The sequence below is a fragment of the Dermacentor variabilis genome, chromosome 4 (genome assembly GCF_050947875.1).
Source record: "Dermacentor variabilis isolate Ectoservices chromosome 4, ASM5094787v1, whole genome shotgun sequence".
In the NCBI taxonomy this organism is placed as follows: domain Eukaryota; kingdom Metazoa; phylum Arthropoda; class Arachnida; order Ixodida; family Ixodidae; genus Dermacentor; species Dermacentor variabilis.
The window spans coordinates 63,323,000-63,342,097 of record NC_134571.1 but is presented as its reverse complement, the minus strand read 5'-3'; the positions used below and the strand labels follow the sequence as shown (position 1 = coordinate 63,342,097).

The window sequence follows — 19,098 nt, the reverse complement described above, 5'->3', positions numbered from 1 at the left end:
ATATATATATATATATATATATATATATATATTATCAGGGGACTCTCACGCGTCCCCTGATAGGTTGTTTTCTCGCATAGCTCCCGTCTCCTGTAATCCGGCTTCGCCGCGTGTCTTTACTGCGGCGGTCGGTATGTCTGCAGGGTAGTACGAGACATGGCGCGAGTGTTGCTCTGCTAACGCCACCTAACGGCGGGGTTACTTGGGCGCAAAAGAGAGAAGGTTCTTCCTCTTTTGCTCGGAATCGGAAAGCGGCGCGGACGTTCTGCGCGTGCGCCGATCCATGCTTCTGCGAGACCATCTCGTGAGACCTTGCCCGGAATGGACGAACACGATCGTTCGAACGCGCCACCGTTCGCGTGACCGTACGCGCGAACGACCAGGCGTTGGTGTCCAGCATGGGGCGAACATATTCGCTCGTTATCCGGTCGCGGTGAGTCGGACTTCCGCGATTTGTCGCGCACCCATCGGCATGTTTTGTGGATAGCAACTCGGCTAGCAGGCATTAGTCTATGGAATGTGCAATAAATGCCCTTGTGATTGTTTGCACTACTGTGTTGTCGATCCTTTGTCCCAAGAGCACGGGTGAGAACCCCACAATATACGACAGAGCAGAAGGGAAATCGAGGGGCTCAATTTTGTTAAAGGGGTGGAGACATCAAAATTTTCGTTCATGCGTTTGTTGATTCAAACGTTGCGTCATGCTTCAGGGAGCACGATACACACAGCGGGATTCATATATATCCGATAAATAATTTAATAATAGCATTATTATACCGAGAGATTTCGGTTTCGGTTTCTGGGCTCCGGGGGATGCTATGACGTCACAGAGGAGGAAACGCAACATGGCTTGGTCACGTGGCCCACAAAAAATAGTGACGTAAAACTATGCTGCGTCGTCTGCTCGCGCATACGCGTGCTCTGCCAGCAGGGGTCAACCACTGGCGATTCGAAGTGCATGTCGCGATTATTATAATTATTGCGAAGAGCGACAACAACGGTAAGAAAATATTGCGGCTTGTGAGAGTCGGTGATTCATTCCGAAGCGCCGCAAGCATTAGCTTTGAAGTGAACCGGAAAAGGCCTAGCGACGATATCGGCGGCGCCGAACGATCCGAGGCGGTGAAGCTGCCGTCGATGCCAGAGCGACCACTCCTCGGTCGCTGATTGGCCGCTTCGCCGTACGGCTGCCGCACAAATGGGTCCCGGGCCCGTCCTCTCTACGGCGAGGAAATCTCGCCGTTCGCGAGCAAAACCGCCGTCGCACGGGGGCCCGCGAACGGCAAACGGAGTGCGGCGAGTTTCCGTGCCGGTAACGTGGACGGGCCGGTAACGTGGAAAGGCCAAGCAAAGGAGAGTCCACTCCGAGCTGCCGAACTACGCGACTATACGAGGAGAGAAGCAGACAACACGAACGCCGCATATCCTGGTCCCTTTCGGAGTCGGCCGGCTAGTGTTACACTCAAACGTGTAAAGGCCCGTCCGCAGGGCAACTCGCCGCACGCAGTTTGCCGTTCGCGGGCCGGCGTGCGGCGTTCGTGTTGTCCACTTCTCTCCTCTTGTGTCCGTGTCTGGACGCCTTGCCCCTTCTTTGCATTAAGAAAGGATTTCTATATGCCTGTAGCTCGGTCGTAGTGGAGGCTATGCTCGGTTGCTCGGCTTAGCAGGCTCTGTAATCGGCATTTCATCGCTACTCATCATACGTCACGTTTTTGTGCTGGTGTGCTATGACGTCAATATTTTCGTTCCTCCTCTGTGACGTAGTAACTGCCACGCTAGCGATGGGTCTCGACTACGAGAAGGAGTTTTTAATGACTCTTTGGAGCTCAATTAAAATTATTTTGAAATGTTTGCAGCGTCCAATACCTCGTTCTGGGTGTCCTTGCATACGGAAGCAGCCAACAACATGCTTTTTATAGCCTCAAAATTTGGTGTCTCAACCCCTTTAATCACACCATGTAAAGCCAACAGACGTGCAGGTTTTTTATGGTCTTGGTAACATGGCTTACATATTAAAAAATTCTTTTTGATGTTTCAAAAGTTTCAAAGACTGCAAAAAACTGTGTGCGACATTGATGATGTTGTGAATAAGTTCCAAATAAGAGCAGCAGAAAATTCAAGTAGCTGCCTCCCATATGTTACATACTGCGAGCAACAGGTAAGTTTAAACAACATTTTTTTTTTCATTATGTTCGCAGGGAGCGGTTTGCGTCGACCCATCGCCTATGCGGTTGTCCACATCACGCATGCCCTCGTTATACGCGCGTGTACTCACTGCGCGGGTAGGAGGTGCATATGAGTATGGCCACGGCCACCACGGCTAGCACTGGGTCCACGTAGCGCGGCAGCGCTCCCTTTCCGAAGTGCACGGCGCATGCGCAGCCCACCACGAGGAGGCAACCGCCGCACGTGCGCATCGCTTCCAGCAGGCACGAGCGCCAACCTGCGTGCGGCAGCGGCAAAAAGAAGGTTGCGCGAGCAACGTGTGCATACTACTTGGCATGTAACAACGAACAGCAAGACCAACACGAGTTACCGACATTAAATATATTCAAGAAAGCGTAGACGGGATGACGTATAATGTATAGACGTACATCGGAATACCGGAGTACGTGTCTTTTTTTTCTCTCGGGGTGAAGTGACCACGAAATGTTGGTTACAGTTGCTAGTTTTGTTTTTTATTGTTCCTGTTTCATTGTTTCGGTCGATTTTCATGTACATCTTGACACAAATGTCGTTCGTCCATAGTTGCGCATTTCTCGCGATACAGAATAGTCTTGGTTCAAATGTTCTCGTTTTGATGCATTGTTGTCAGTGCTTTCCACTGAATCATGTCGAAAGTTTTGTCGGCAGGCAATGTAGCAATTATTACAGTGATGTTGGGTGAGATGCTTGGGGAGTGGGGGGAAGCGGGCCGACATTCTGTCCGGCATTCATTACCTTTATGTCTGCCTCCTAGGCAACCGTTCTGATGCCTAAATAAAACACTTTGATTTTGACGTATCTGACAACAGAAGCGCCGGTGACGATATCTTGCAACGCTGTGGTGATAACGCAGCACCTACATCCTTGCACTTTTTTCCGTATACGACTATTCGACAAGGAAACATACAAGATACCTTCGCGATGATTATGCCTCTGCCGATGAGCTTGTAACAGTCTATAATGGAGGGGGACACGGTCCATCACAGCAAGGAATGCTTTAAGCGCTTTGCTTAGTGTAAACATGCCACGCGGTGTCACGAGATGACGTCCTCGGCACATCTTCGGAAGCAATGTCCGTCGGCACAATGCAGACTCCGCTATATATAGTGCACGATCCGCGGTTCCAGCTTCCCCTAACTTTTCGAAGAGCGCTATTCAACTGCCAAGCTCTACGCTGTTGTGCATGGTTATTATGGCTATTACCCATACGCAAGTGTGCGGGAGCACCATTCGCGCTCACAAATCGTAAGGGGGCTCGAAAGCAGTACACCTGGTTGTCTTTCCCGCAGATATTGTGACATTATCTCTGAGCCAGCTAGGACGAGGTACGAGATTTGCAATTGTGGCACTGTTTAGGGATCGCATTTTGCTCCCGCTCAGATGCCTTGAGGCTGATCAGGCATTGAAAAATACCGCTGTACGTATACTTTAATTGCGATGGCATTCCGTCAAGGTAACGATTACTATATTCCATTTATTTAAAGCTGTGTCTCACACACTTTCTTTAAGATGATTCGTTTGCAAAAAGAACACACACACACACACCGGAAAATTCGCAGTAGATGCAGGGGCATTTCCACAAGGGGGGGTGAGGGGGAGGGGTTTGTTGACCATCCAAAATTTTATACTGCCCCCACCCCTGCTCTTCCCGTCGCCCCCTCTCCTACCACTACGGAGTGCGCAATGATGAGCTGACCCTACCCACAACATACTTCCTTCCCCTCTTTACCTCTCTCTCTTTCCCTCTCTCCCCCTGCCCCTGATGCTGAATCGCGCTCCTTCACGGGTAGCAGAAATAGCATCTTTTCTCCTTCCTCCGAATCACTATATAGTGCTTTGCTGCACCCCCAACCGAAAGTTAGAATCATGCCCTAAACCCCCGCCTCCCCCCACCTCCGACCCAGAAGAAAAATACTGGCGCCGCCCTTGAGTAGACGCACTTGCACAAAACATGCGCTGCTCCGTGCTATACAGAGGAGCCTTTGACAGAGTTTAGCTTTTAGCGCTTGTCCCGTCGATCTTGTAAATGTATGTTTCATGCCATTTCTTGGGTCAGGTACCAACCAACCCAACAACGCGTATTTATTAGACAACGCTGTTGTTCGGCTCGCTGACCCGGACCAAAATCACCCGTTGCAATCCCCCCTACCCCACCAAGAAAAAAGAAAAGAAAAGAAAGAAAGAAAGAAAGGCAGGACGAGTGCTTTGGTGTTCAAGCAAGCTCAACAGCATGAACTTACTAAAACGTGAAAGCGCTATGTGCTTTCATGCGCGAGTATCGCGCTCGCTTACTTCCTTTGGTCAGTTGCCATAGTTCGCGCACATATCTTGGGTGCACAGAAGAAAAAAAAGGAAAACGTCTCACTCCTGGCGTCCGAGAGCGCGTGGTGCGCGTGCGTGGGCAGCAGTGACTGCAGCTGCTTGGCGCTCGGCTCGTCGGGCAGCTGCATCTGGCAGGGCAGCGGCGCCTGGTCGTCCTCCTCCTCGGTGCCGGACTCGGTGCCCACCACGAAGTTCACCTGCACCTCGGCGCCTTGCACGATGCGCAGGTTGCAGCCGCGACGAACACGGGTGCCTGCAAAATGTGTGTATACGAGCGGAGTGGGGACAACACGTTCGACGATGCGCAGACTGGGACACTAACGCGGGAGACCCGTTTGCCCGACACATCGCGGTGGAACGTATGCGCTGTGGCGTTACGCTGCTGAGCACGAGGTAGCGGGTTCGACTTCTGGCCGTGGCGAGTGCATTTCGGCCCCGCCGAAATGCAAAACCGCTCGCGTGCTTAGATTTAGGTGCACGTTAAAGAACCTCAGTTGGTCGACATTAATCCGTATCCCTGCCTCATAGCCACAGTGTTGCTTTGGGACGTTAAGATCAATCAATCAATCAACCAACCGATCAATCAATAAATCTTCTGTCCTACTACAGCTGAAGGCAACAATTAAGTATACCATGCAAAGGAAACGCGCGTGCCTGAGCGTGAAGAAACGAGCTGAGATAAACGTTTTCTACGTGGCATAGAAAGAGGTAGGCGCGAGAGCGGCCACATGCATGCATCAGTTTAGAGTGACTTATTTCTTTATTTGGGTGAAATGGAAAATGCGGCAACAACTGTATAGCCGGCTTGTCCGTAAACAATAAATTGCTAAATAATTAAGCGAAGACGAAATGAATTTGATGCATAAATGCAAGTGACTTTCGTAATAAACCGCTTCATTTTATTCAAGCTCCTAGAACATGTCGCCGTAATGACGCTTTACTCCGTGGCCGACACAAATGGCGCTCAGCGCACCGCGAATTAAGGCAAGCACCAATTCCTATATACTGCAACGCTCCCAGGTCTCTCTGTCGCAATCGTCGCTTTGCGATGAGCCTTTCACTGAGGTACGCGTCACATTAATTTTGACTGTCGCGCTTCCATCACGTCTCGTATATATGCAGCTTTCATTGCTGCAACGAGACATGTACGGGTCGCTGGAAAACGGCACAGTGTGCCCCCGCCAGTTCAAGTCAATTAGTGCAAGTTGTGAATTAACAATCCCACCGGCACTGAAACTTTCGCTTTAACTCGAATTCTCTGTTTCTTCTTTTTTTTTTACTTATCTGATACAGTGGTCACGACGTTGTGGTCATGGCGTTGCGTTGCTTAGCACGAGGGCACGGGATCAAATCGCGGCCGCAGGAGCCCATGGCAAAACCACAAAGGTGGCAGTGCAGGGTGGTATGGGTTGGGCCTCGTTTTAAGTCGAAGAAGCGCAGAGAAAAATTACTTTCGAAGAAAGTCTCAGGAGCATGGATGAAAATAAATGGGCAGCTAAAGTGCGCGAACATCTGTAACTGAGAAACGTGGACAGAGACTGCAGGAAGAGGTCGAGAAAGTTAGCAACCAAGTACATGGGTAATTGAAAGTTTAAATAGGCAACCAGGAGCCATCAAAGTGAGAGAAACAGAGACAGTGAACTGGATCCAAAGAATTGAGACGTAAAATACCATGGAGTTTTATGAGAATGAGAAGAAGAAAGGACAAGGGATAGTGTGTGCGATAACACAAATGAAAGTTTTTTTGCTATTTTAGGCTCGAGCTGGTTGTCTAAGGATGAAAACGTGCTGGTGCCAATATTCGCAAGAAGACGAGGAATGTGTCTGCTGCAGCGAAAATCCGGAGACCATACAGCACATTCTGAGGAATGCGAAGGTATTCGCCCTGTGAGACCCCCATAGGTATACATACACTTTCCAGAAGCGCTTGGATTTATATTGGACGGAAAAATCAACCGGTCACCAGCCGAGATAAGCAAAGAGACGTTTGGAGTACTGGTAGGAAAGAAAAAAAACAAAGAAGAGATTGATACGACCGGATCTGTTACAGACATAGGTAGCTGTATATATAGGTGGATAGAGAAGTTTTGAGGAAGAAAATAAGAAAAAAAAAGATTAAGGAGATGTATACAAAATTCTAGAATGATGAGCACGTATAGCATACCTGATTAACTCAAGCAGGCTAGGTAACTGTTTGCCACGTACCGCCCCGCTTCAGAGGGGACGCCAATAAATCATTATCAGCATCAGCCGCGATTCGATGGGGGCGAAATTCAAAAAGCGTCCGTGCATTGAGTGCACGTTAAAGAAGCCTATAAGTGGTCAAAATCAATCTGGAGTCGTCGCTACTGCGGCGCTCTTCATAATCATATCGTGGTTCTGGCACGTAAAAAAAAGCGGGGATTTAATTTTTCTTCAAAACACCACGCGTTTCCGTGACCGAACACACATAGTACGTACCTCCGATGACGATGTAGCAGACGATGTCGACGGCCAGGCCGAGGATGCCGAAGAAGAGCAGCAGCATCGGGTAGTGGGGCTCGGTGTTCTCGTGCGACGCGTGCACGATGGTCTGCACGGCCGCGACCGAGATGGCGAAGCAGAGCGCCATCAGGAACAGCATGTTCACCAGCGTGCCCAGAACCTCGACGCGCGCCCAGCCGAACGTGTTCTTCAGCGTCCGCTCCTGGCAGATCTGCGGTGCGTGGGAGACGCGCTCGTCCAAAATGAGGGGTGCCGAACAATTTTTTTTTCCGTTGCTGGTTTTGTTCGCAACTGGCAGCCTTTCACCGCAAATATGACGTAAGGCATTATTACACGTCGTTGTTAGGTGTCCGTGTGTTTCACCCACATTGCGCAGATCGATCCTATAGGTGCCCGGCGTGGACTGCCGAGTAATGGACAAGTCAATAGCGCGCAGCTGTTTCTTCGCTGAACACGACGAGTCATTAGTTCTGCAGAAGCTCGCGAGGTGGACAAAGATTCGCGAGAGAGAAAATTGTCGTCCATCCGATTGTACAAGAGGAAGCTTTCTCAGAAAGAAAGCTTCGCAGTTGAAGAAAAATTCGTACTTGTACAGGGATTGAACCCGAGACCAACGTTTTTCTAGGGCGGTCGCTCTGCCATCTGAACTAACCGGGAAACTAGCAGATCGCAGAGCAAGGACGAATTAATTGACAACTCGAAGCACAGGGACATTGAATACGGCCAAACAGTTCAGCGCGGAGGAAGATTCGGGAAGGTATGCCATATTCAGTGTCCCTGCGCTTTGAGTTGTAGAATAATTCGGCCTCGCTCTACGATCTGTCAGTCCCTCGGTTATCTCACATGGCAGAGAGACTGCCTTGGAAAAGCGTAGGTCGCAGGTTCGACCCGTCAACCAGGACGAATTTTCCTTAAACCTTCCTGTCTGAAAAATCCGTACAGATGTCCTTTGTAACTTCGTGGTATATAGGGCGAATGGCAGTTTTCCTTTCAAAATTTTTATTATTATTATTTTTTTCCAGCGAGCCATGCTGCCTTCGTTTTAGGGCCCGAGGGAAGCTTTGTGGCGAGCCTGTTTTAAGGACAACACATTTAACTGAAATACAGATACAACAAGCAACAATGCTTGAAAATCTAAGATGCGAGCACGAACTGATACACACACACACACACACACACACACACACACACACACACACACACACACACACACACACACATATATATATATATATATATATATATATATATATATATATATATATATATATATATATATATATATATATATATATATACACGCCGATACGCCGAAACTGTTGCCAAATTCTTAGTTGTATTATTCAGAGCATCTTTGTTAAGCGCGAAAGTGCCTGAAGATTGGAAGATGGCTCGAGTTGTTCCGGTCTTTAAGAAAGGCGATCGATTATTGCTTGAGAATTACCGCCCCATATCATTAACGTCATCTTGCTGCAAACTTTTCGAGCACATAATCGCAACTCGCATTAATGAATTTTTAGATGAACACTCCATACTAGCAAGTGCTCAACATGGCTTCAGAAAAGGTTGTTCCACTACCACACAATTAGTAACAATAATTGATTCAATTGCCAAAGCTTTGGATGCCAACGGTCAAATTGATGCAGTATTTTTGGACTTCAGTAAAGCATTCGATAGGGTAATTCACAGAGAGCTAATTTTAAAACTAAGGAACATTAATCTTCCGGACATCATAATTACCTGGATTACAGACTATCTGGATAATCGCCAGCAGTATGTTTCAGTTGATGATCACAACTCGTGATATCTACCAGTCACTTCAAGTGTTCCCCAGGGCAATGTCCTAGGTCCATTGCTCTTTCTTTTATATATTAATGACATTGTTACCGTCGTCAAACCAGGAACACAAATAAGGCTGTTTGCAGATGACTGCGTTGTTTTCCGTACTATTAAGTCCGCGGATGATCAGAAGGAACTTAACTCTAGCTTGAATAATATATTTTTGTGGTGCGAAGAATGGGGCATGGCTGCAAACATAGATAAAACTATCTCTCTTCGCATAACGCATAAAAAGAATCCCCTGGAATACACGTATCAAATGGGATCTGTTTCATTAAAGCAAGTTGAGAGTTACAAGTACCTTGGCGTAAAGTTCACTAATAAATTTTCTTGGAACCTTCACATTGACAACACATGTTCTTCCGCTTTTCGGAAGCTAACCTATCTGAGACACAAACTAAGAAATGCCTCTTCAAATGTTAAGCTACTCACTCACCTAACCTATATCCGGCCAAAACTTGAATATGCTTGCGTTGCATGGGATCCCTATACTAAAGTCAATGTTAACAAACTTGAGAGAATACAGAGAAAATCTGTTCGTTTTATTTTTTCTAAGTTCAAAAGTTCGGATTCCCCGTCAGAGTTGATGTTGGCTAACGATATTCCTTCGCTTGAACAAAGAAGACAGAAACACAGGCTAGACTTTTTACATAATCTAATTAATCACAAATTGGCTCTGGACCCTTCACTATATGTAAGCCATCTCTCCACTAGGTATACACGACACCATCGTTCGGATACACTGACACCTATCTATGCTAGGACAGACAGCTATAAGTTCTCCTTCTTTCCCCGAACTATTTCTGAATGGAATTCGCTGCCCGCTCCTTACAACATGTGACTGTGCTTTATGTAAGCTTTATTGTCTTGTTTTTTCTGTATAGAATGTGTTCTTCCTGTTGAATGAGCGGGGCAGGTGCTCGGCTCTCAAACTCCCTTGCCTTTGATGTGCAATTCCCTTGCCTTTTTTTTTACATCGTTATGTTTGCACCATTAATTGATTTAGGTATTGCGTTTTGATCTTCTTACTAAATGTTTCTGTGAGCAATATATCATTGTAGAGTCTATATATCTTATGAATGTATACGAGCGTATCTTGTATATGTCTTGTACTCAATGTCCGCCCGTCCTGCAAGGACCACAATGTGGTCTGCAGTATGTACTAAATAAATAAATAAATAAATAAATAAATAAATAAATAAATAAATAAATAAATTGGGTCATTTGGATATCAAGGACACGGCATTCCCTCAAAAAAGATACAATCAAGAATTTTATGAATCGCACTCAGTCGTTGTTTAGACTATAGCCTTTGCGTAGTGACATTCCAAATTTCGAGTCCGAATCGCAAGCTTTGTTTCTTTAGAAGAAAACCCGATTGCGTTCCAAGAAATGAAGCTGCTAATTCAGACGAAACACCTAGATTCTTAGCTGTTCATCTGTACACACGTCTAGATTAACAACTCTCGCATCACGAGTTGCGTGTCTAACGACACGTCACCATAGCGTCACGTCGTCACTGGCATTCATTTGTTATGCGCACGTTTCTTTTGTTGATCGTAAACTTCCATTCTTCTTTTCGAATTTTTCTTATCAACATGAATAATAACGAGAAGTTGGCGCCCAGCGAAGGTACCGGTAGGCTACGTCTTTTCAGATATAATGACAAGTCGCAAAACATAAATAAATAAATAAATAAATAAATAAATAAATAAATAAATAAATAAATAAATAAATAAATAAATAAAGTGGCGTTAAAGTAAATCCTCGCAAGATAAATTTCACAACAGAGAATACAGCTTAAGGGGTCACAAACACTATAGATGAACTACATACACACAAGAAGTCGCGAGAGAGAGAATTTGACACAATTATCACTGTTTCAGAACGAAAATGTCTACAATGTCACACAGACATTCATTTTTACTTGTTATGTCGATGTCTGGGGCGTTGTATACTCATATTATAATAAATTACACAAAACCGAGAAGAGGGTAGATTAGAGGAAGGAAAGGCGTTACTTAAACACAAACAGAAACACTAAATAAATATAGTGTGGCAGATAACTATATATTTCAAAACTCTCTTTGCGTCGCTTTGAGGGAAGAATATCTCTATTAGCGACTAAAAGAAACACCGAAAACATCGCTTTACTTGAAGTTCGCCTCGAACCGCCACTGCGCCGGTGACGTCATTGTTACACCACAAAGTTCAGTGCATTTCCTCCTACGGCCGAGCTTTCTGCTTTTCCTATACTCTCTCTCTCTCTCTCTCTCTCTCTCTCTCGGTATCCACATGTTTCGGCCGCTTTTGTCCTTGAATAGTCCCAAATAGTTACCGAAACTGATTCCCTAGTACCTTTCGAAAGCGACGCGACAAAGTTTTATTGGCAACACAGTTAACCATAGGCTAGAACATCGCCAACTTGTGCAGGAATGTCAGGGTCACGTCGTCATCCGTATTTCGTATTTTTCTTTTTTTTTTCGTCTCTTCCTCTAGCTTACCAAACCTGCTCTCATGCTAAGAGCGGATTTCTTTCTTGGCATCGTAGACGGGTAATTTACTGATGCAGCTCAACTTTCTTTTTTCTTCCCCTTCTGTATTCACTCTCTCTTAGCACTTTAACGTTCCTTTAAGCTACAACAGATCGAGGAGGAGAGGTTGAACCGCGTACGTGGTGGCTAATGACGAGCAGCACCAGCGCCAGCACGTTGTACAGCATCTGGTAGGCGTAGATGAGCAGCACCAGCGAGTGGGTCACGTGCGACGCCACGATCTCGGCCAGGAAGAACAGGCCCGACAGCACCAGCGCCGCGTAGACGCGACCGCAGCCGCCGCCGCTGCCGCCGCCACCGGCCGCCGTCGCCGCCTTGGACATGTCGACTGCTGTGGCGACGGGACCGCCGCCGCCGCCGCCCCTGGTTGCGGAGACGCCGGGCGAACTCGCTGGCTCGCCCTGCGAGTATACCATGCTGCGGTTCAGTCAGACTGCCTAAACGTATCGTTATATATCGCGCATCAGCCGCGGGATGTCCTGGATGGCTGGTTTGTTGGTTGGTTGGTTATCTTGTGCGAGCGCATGGCTCGTACCCGCTATGAGTGATTGGCCACTTTGGTGAGTTAAAAGAATTAGTAGAGTTTAAAAATGAAACACTAATGAGATATGGCGAATAGATAAAAAAAGGAATGAAGTTAGACAAAAATTTAAGAATTTAGTAAGGAGATCGTACTGACTAAGTTATAAACTTCACAACAGCTGCACCGACATCCATATGATAGGATGTCCTAGATAGGATGTCATCAAAGATAGGCTGTCCTAGATAGGAGGCTCCCGGAGGATCAAATCTGGGTAGTCCGGCTGGCCGACGACGACGCCTAGACTCAAGGTCTGGCCGCCGCCTGAGAAAGGGCTCCGGTGGGGCTAGTCTCCCCCCCCCCCCGCCTCCCTTGACCCCAGCAACGACATTAAATAAAGTTTTCTCTCTCTCTTTCTCTCCCAAAAACATAATATCGGGAATGGTAAGATTCTGCCGGATTGCGCTCAATTGCTCACTCACAAACAGGTCTTGAGCCTCCATTTACGTATATTCGCATTTCCGAATCCCAGTCGGCGCAAACGTTGACAGCGACAAATTCGAGCATTTCATTAAATTCGCTAGCTTCTAATAAAAAAAAAATGCACTCTCGACCGACCTAATACCGCGAAGCCCTGACGCGACAGCTGGCACGCGGAGCGATTGGATAAACTTTATTAAAGGTCCTGATAGACGCGCGTCAGCGCGCAGCGGGCGTCTCCCACACAGGGACCAACAGGGAGTACCTGGCGGCCGCTGCGCGGGCCTGCTGGGCTGCCCATCGCTGGTCTTGGAGTTGCGGCCTTCGTAGGGTCTTCTCCCCACTTGTCCGAGGTAGAGTCGGGCGAATCGAGCGTTTCTACACACGCAGAATGCGTGTGCGCGTGTCGCCGTGACCTCGCATGAGGGGCACGCGTCGTCGGGGTATAGATGTCCGGGTAGACGATGTGCAACATGGCAAGGATGCGATACAAAGTCAGGAGATTGCGGAGCGATCTCCTGGCGCAAATAAGATTTCATTCATCGTGAAAGTGGATCTCCCCGGTGCACGGTGAAGTCGAGAGACACGGCCTATTTCGTCCTCTTTTTTCCTAGCCAGCCTTTACATATCCAATCTTATAGTAAGCCCGAAAAAAATAAAAATAAAAGAGAGAACGCTCGACCCCAAATGTGTGGCACGACCTCCTTCAAAAAAAAAAAAGAACAAGAAGGCTAAATAAAGGCAGGGAGGAGGGTATAGTAAACGTTCGCAGTGAGAGTCAGTCTCGCAATATAACGACCTTCCTATCTGAAGTAGATATATAAGTTCACCTAAGGACATCGCTCAGGCAAACATATCGCGCTGGGTCACTTCAGCGGCGCCGTGGCGGTCAACTGCGAAGTATTGTCGGAAATGAAGTAGGAATTGATTTACAGTTCATCTTGTAATACGGGGGTTGCTGCGCTACAAACACGCGGACAACAGAAGTAGAAATGGACAGGACGCTTGCAGTGTCGGTTTACAGTGTTGGCGTTTATGGGTTTGTCCCCGGTTCAAGATGATTTGCGGCGATGATAAAAGCCGGTGCCATTGTTATGCCGTCGTGAAAGAAGTGAATAAGAGGAGGGCCAATTTGCCATGTAGTTCGGGATGTTCAACAACGTTGACAGTTATAGTGGCCGCGACAGTATTCCCAAAGCCGCTGTTTAATACATGATTTAATGGCTTTAGAAACAGCCCTCTAAACCCGAAAACAAACATTCACTTCGCAAATGCGAGCTAGTGGCCCTTCAGAGACTGCTGGCAGCGAACATTATTTTTTGGTAAATATTGATAACATTTATTATGTCTTATTCGCTCTAAGTTAAATTTGTTTTTTTTATATATAGTATGTTGTCCCCTGTTCCTGACTTATTAAACGTTAGATGCATATCATTTAATTACCCTGTTCACGTACATTTAAAGCTTTGCGTTCCGATCTGCGTCATTTTTTATTACCATTGTATTTTTTTACTGTGTGTTCCCTCCTATATGCCTCATTTACTGCGCCTTTCTGTGACTTGGCTCACAGAATCGTGACGGTACACCTTCGCTGTGTTAATGTGACCTGGCCTTTACGTTTGTATGCCCGTACGTCACCTTTCCCATATATTAATGTTGCGTCTCTTACATTCAGTGCCTCCTTGCCGCCGCGTTCTTTTTTTTTACTGTTTATTATTTACATGAGCAAAGAAGCAGCCTGCTCTTCTCAAAGGTGCCGACATCTTCTAAAAAATGACGCATTCAAGAAAAGTGTCGAGGAAAATAACAGTATGAAGATGCATCGCGGCCTCTGAGGCGTTGTACGTCATCGTGGCTTATAGTCTTCGGAGGCCATAGCAATACTATAGTCCCCGCTGGAGATTTCATTCGATTGAGACGATTTGATTCGATTGAGACGCTTTGACGCGTCACGCACTCGTCGTGCCGTTGTTGTCACTGTCGTCGTCAAGTAAACGCAATCGCGAAAGCGAGGGCAAAAAGCTTTCTTGTTTGCTTAAGGCTTCGCCAATCGCCGTGAACGTAATGAAGATCGCTTCCCGCGACTGGTGACTTCTGCGGATTACGCGTGTTTTTAGCGCCGAGCGGAGTAAGGTCACTGTGTGACCTTTCACACGGCCGCAGACAGAAGCGAAGATCCTTTGTTAAGAGCCTCTAGGGAGCGAACGGCTTAATGCTCGAGCCAGCCGCTGCATGCATCTATCTCGGTAGCAGATAGGCGGACGAGTCTATACCATGTGAGGCTGAGCAAACAGCGATAAGACGAAGCCGGCGCTTCGTGGTCGGTTCGTCGCGTACTGCGGCGTGCGAGTGTCACGAAGGCCCGGGAGCTTATGCAGGGCTGGCACGGCGTTGCTGGAGTGCGCGAAGATTTACTAAAAGGCGCACAACTAGCAGATCTTTTTTTTAAATTCTCGAAGCTTGTTAAAGAAAGTAAGTTGTTTAAAATTAAACGGTGGCGCTTGACGACCACAAACTGCACACTGGGTTGTACGAGGGATGCCGGAGCATAAAGCGTCCCCTGTGAAATGGGAGGGTGACAAATAGCCTGCTCTAGCTAATGAAGTTATACTACATCTATGGCAGTTTAGCGTTTTGCATATCTTTATATTGTGAAGTTGCTTATGCTTCTGTAAACGACCCATGCTCCATCTTTCCTCTGTTCTTTTTTTTTTCTCTTTTTCTCTCTTTCTTCATCACCACAGCTCTAAACGTCTCCTTGATTATCTGAACCGCTAATGAGTTAAACCTTTCTGGTACGATTTTTTTTTCCGATCAAGTGAACATTTTGTATCACGCGCATATGAACGGACGTAAGAAAAAGAAAAATAAAGAAAAAATATTCATACTGAAGTTTTTGGCAATGAATCGAAGGTTTTTCTCATGAACTGCCACTCACTCAACTCGCTGTGTTGTAAGCAACATGCGGTTCTTCAAACTTCATAGTTCACGATCATAATGGTTTGAAACAGGGCCACAGAATTTAAAGGCCGTGTGCAGAAAAAAGTCCTAACCTCGGCGGGATGTGACGCGCATGGACATTTATTAGTGAGGTATTACGGAGAGTCATACATTCGGCAGGAAGTCGACGAATTGTGCAATTAGCATTGTTAACACGCACGTTTACGACAATAGTTTTGCTGTATGTCGGTATTTTCTGCAAAACATCATGATTGCACCAGATAGGAGCTCCCATCAGTTTTGAGCGCCGAATTCGGAATGATTTGGCTACCTGGAGTTCTTTGGCATGCGCATAAATTTAGTACAAGAGCCTTTTTTTGCACTCCGCGCCCATCGACATGCAGCTTCTAATCTAATCTAATCTAATCCGCAACTTTGCGCACGTAAGCAGAACGCACTCCCCCTCAGCACAGTGACGGGTGGAACTTCGGCTAGCTGGTGCCACACGAGCATGATATGCTGTCATATAACCACAACGAAGCTTGACACGACGGATAACAACAGCGCTGCTGCTTATAACATATAAGGGTGCCTGTTCGTGGGAGACACCTTCGCGAGCATGAGAGCAAACGCGGCCCCAGAAGGGATTATTGGCTTCTCCCAAATGTGCACACTGTGAGAAAGCAAACGCTAGCAGACACCAAGGCCGGTCTGGAGCACGCACGTGCTCGCAGTCCGGCCGTGCAAGAACGAAGCCGGGTGGCGTTTACCTCGGTTGTGTGCCGCGAGCTCCGTCCTCCGCCCCCTTTGGGCTGCTGGTGGAGGGCCCGCATTCTCGAGGGCCACCGGTCCCGCGGTCGCATCAGTACCCGTCGGTCAACTACCACCTGCGGGGCTTTCGCGGCCGTTCTCGAGGCCCCCCTACTTCGGGGTTCCACCCCCTCCCCGCCCATTCCGTCGAAGCCCACGTTGTTGGGCGAGAGCTATGCGGACGACGGATAATATAACAGCGTGCCTCGCTGCTCGGGAGAGTGCGATGGGATTTCGCACTTTCCCTCGCAAATCCCTTCTACCGACCCAGCTCGGGTAGCAACACGTTAGCGAGATGACCCCCCCGTTAACCCTCTCTCAGCTTCGATTATTTTTTGTTCTATTGTTTGTTCTTGGTTATCGGGTAATTCGCCCATCAGCATATTTGCATCTTCGGCCGATCTTCGCGCCGGCGATGCATGCGGCTGGTGTTGTTTGCTTGTTTACGCCGCGCTGTCACCCTTGCCACGGCGCCTCTTGCGGTGGGTACGTCGGTTCAGGTCACCCGGTCGGAACGAAAGGCAGCGAAGACACTTGCGCGGTCTCCCGCTGTGTCGGGAACGTTCCGAGGGCTCGACGGGATCGAGACGCCGCTTTTCTCTGGGCGGACTCCAAGTTACATCAGACGGCGGCGAAGTTCTCTGCTTTCCTCTGTATGGCTCTCAGGAGGTTTTTTTTTTTTTTCAGAAGCACGTTCTCTGGCTTGTTTTAAACAAGGTGCATGTGACAACAATTCTGTCGTTGCTCCGATAATCAGTGGCTTCACTGCTGAGGAGCTCCGACGGGGGGCGTGCGGGTGACCGAATATTTCTTCCGGCTGCGGAGCAGCCCTCAATCTCGTGCTCTTGGCGTCTCGAGTTTCGTAGAAACTTTCCATTGGAAGCGTTGTTTTACTTCCCCGACGAGGCAGGGCTGTCTCTTTCCCCGCGATCTCGCGTTCGTGACAGCGAACGCGAGATCGCGGGGAAACCGAGATCGGTTTCGGTTCGTGACATCGGTTCGTGACAGCGAACGCGATCACAGAACGTGACAGCGATCGGTTCGTGACAGCGAACGCGAGATCGCGGGGGAGATCGCAGCGAACGCGAGATTGCTGAACGCCACAAAGGAAGCTGAGCTTCCTTTGTGGCGTCCGCCAACCCGAAACTAAATCTCGGAGCGATCGCTAATTATTGTAAATAAAGGTGCGTTCAGCAATACGGTACGTCGTTACATTACTTGAACGCTAATCGCATTAACGTCGGCATTCATCGTAAAATGAATTCTTCCATGTTTTCTTTTTCTTAAACACTTGGAAGCGAGCATGCGTCCTTCGGTAGCACTATGCACTCAGTTTGACCGATCGTACCTTTAGGCGGCACGGAGACTTAATCAAATTCCCAAGAATGTACAGTGTTTCAGGGGTCGTTAATTAAGCCTGTTACGCATCGCGGGCACACAGACGGCACCGAGCTGCGATGTCGCTTGCTCTCTTCTGACGTGTCCCTTCTGCTTGCGTTACCTGCTGCGCCTTTTTTTTTTTTTCTATTCTGACTACAACGTAAGTCATCTAGCCTTGGCGGCACCCGTTGCCAACTGCCACACAGATCACAGAGCCGCGACGCAGGGGGCCAAAAGAACACAGAAGGCGAAGCGACTAGTGTACGAGCGCCCGCCGTGCGTTTATTGGTTAGTCTTTCGCTCGGTTTTGAAGCGAGTTTTATTGTCCGCAGTGCTGACAGCGAAGGCTTACTCGCTTGTTGCGGAACCATATTTTTCATTTCATTATTTTTTTCATTTTTTTATGTCGTCGTTAAGGCACATTTCTCTAAGGCCATATTTTTTTTTTCCCGATGGGCCAAGCTTCCCGGGACTGTGCTTATTCCGGAGCTTATTTCCTTAAGACCATATCTCTAATACACTCGTGCGGACATGTACATGCGCGCAATAAACGCATGGCATGTGTTTTCAAACTCACTCAACCTGTGCCATAGAAGGTACATTCCCACGACCCACACATGACAGCTACACTGAAAGGTTACAGCGACAGCGATTATAGTAATTAATACACACTTTGATTTATCTCATTTTTTAAAAAATTGTCTATGCGTCATTAAAGCGGCTGAGGCAATCGAGCACATGCGCGGGCTTCCCAAGTGCGGACTGGATAGCCGCGGTGCGCAATGTCTAACGAAACAATCTTACAAACAGCGTGCAAACAGATTAATAAAACGTTCTTGCTTCTATTGATAAACTGAAACCCACAGACTCACAGACCTGCTCCGGACTGCGGTATATACACTATATATGTGTCCAGAAAACTGCGTTGCAGGTGTATAAATCACATAGAACCTGGTGGAACGAACCAAAAGACTCGAAAACGGCATCATGGACAGTGTCGACGATCGTCACCGACAGCTTATACACTCACGCAAGTGTGAAAATCCGTTTTGTACCATCGAAAACAGGATGTGCAGAAACCAGCGAGTTCCGTTTGGGAAGGTGGAATCGGTATTGAACATAATGGAGAAACCAATTAGTGGCACCAATCATTACGAACTTAAAAACAAAGAAAGGCGTGCGCAAATATACAGAGCGTCCATGCATGTTTTATCTGAAATGACAAAACACGCGGGCCGACGTTTGTCGAAGCAGGTTCCGCTTCCGTGCTACACGTGTTCGGGCAACGGCGGGGGATTATGCGAGACTGCCTCAACAAATTTCCTTTTTAACGCGACAGCGCTATGGGCCCAGTGTCGCAAAAGATCCGATGCCGGCGTCGGACGTCGCTTGGCGAAAAACAACATCGTTCTGAACCACAACCACGCAGGCCCACCGCGCGGCGCGGATGCGTTACTGAACTAATTGAGTTCTTCAAAGTAAAATACGTAAAAAAAAAAAATCGTAAGCTACGACCTAAACACAACTTATGCAGACATGATAGCGTCGGAGTTTAATTTGAAC

The 19,098-nt window shown here is 47.5% G+C and overlaps 1 protein-coding gene across 4 annotated transcripts in view; it reads right to left on the bottom strand.

Moving 5' to 3' along the window:
* Positions 1 to 19,098, bottom strand: part of LOC142579287 (proton-coupled zinc antiporter SLC30A1-like) — a 69,575-nt gene that overhangs the window by 21,760 nt on the left and 28,717 nt on the right. For 3 of the 4 annotated variants that reach the window (XM_075689333.1, XM_075689334.1, XM_075689332.1), the window contains exons 2-5: positions 11,525 to 11,806; positions 6,988 to 7,222; positions 4,571 to 4,780; positions 2,276 to 2,443 (exon numbers count right to left, since the gene is read on the bottom strand). In XM_075689333.1, the coding sequence (XP_075545448.1) occupies positions 2,276 to 2,443; positions 4,571 to 4,780; positions 6,988 to 7,222; positions 11,525 to 11,806 (895 nt within the window). Of the gene's footprint in view, positions 1 to 2,275; positions 2,476 to 4,570; positions 4,781 to 6,987; positions 7,223 to 11,524; positions 11,807 to 19,098 lie in introns of all 4 variants that reach the window. The other variant, XM_075689335.1, reaches the window with a different exon arrangement.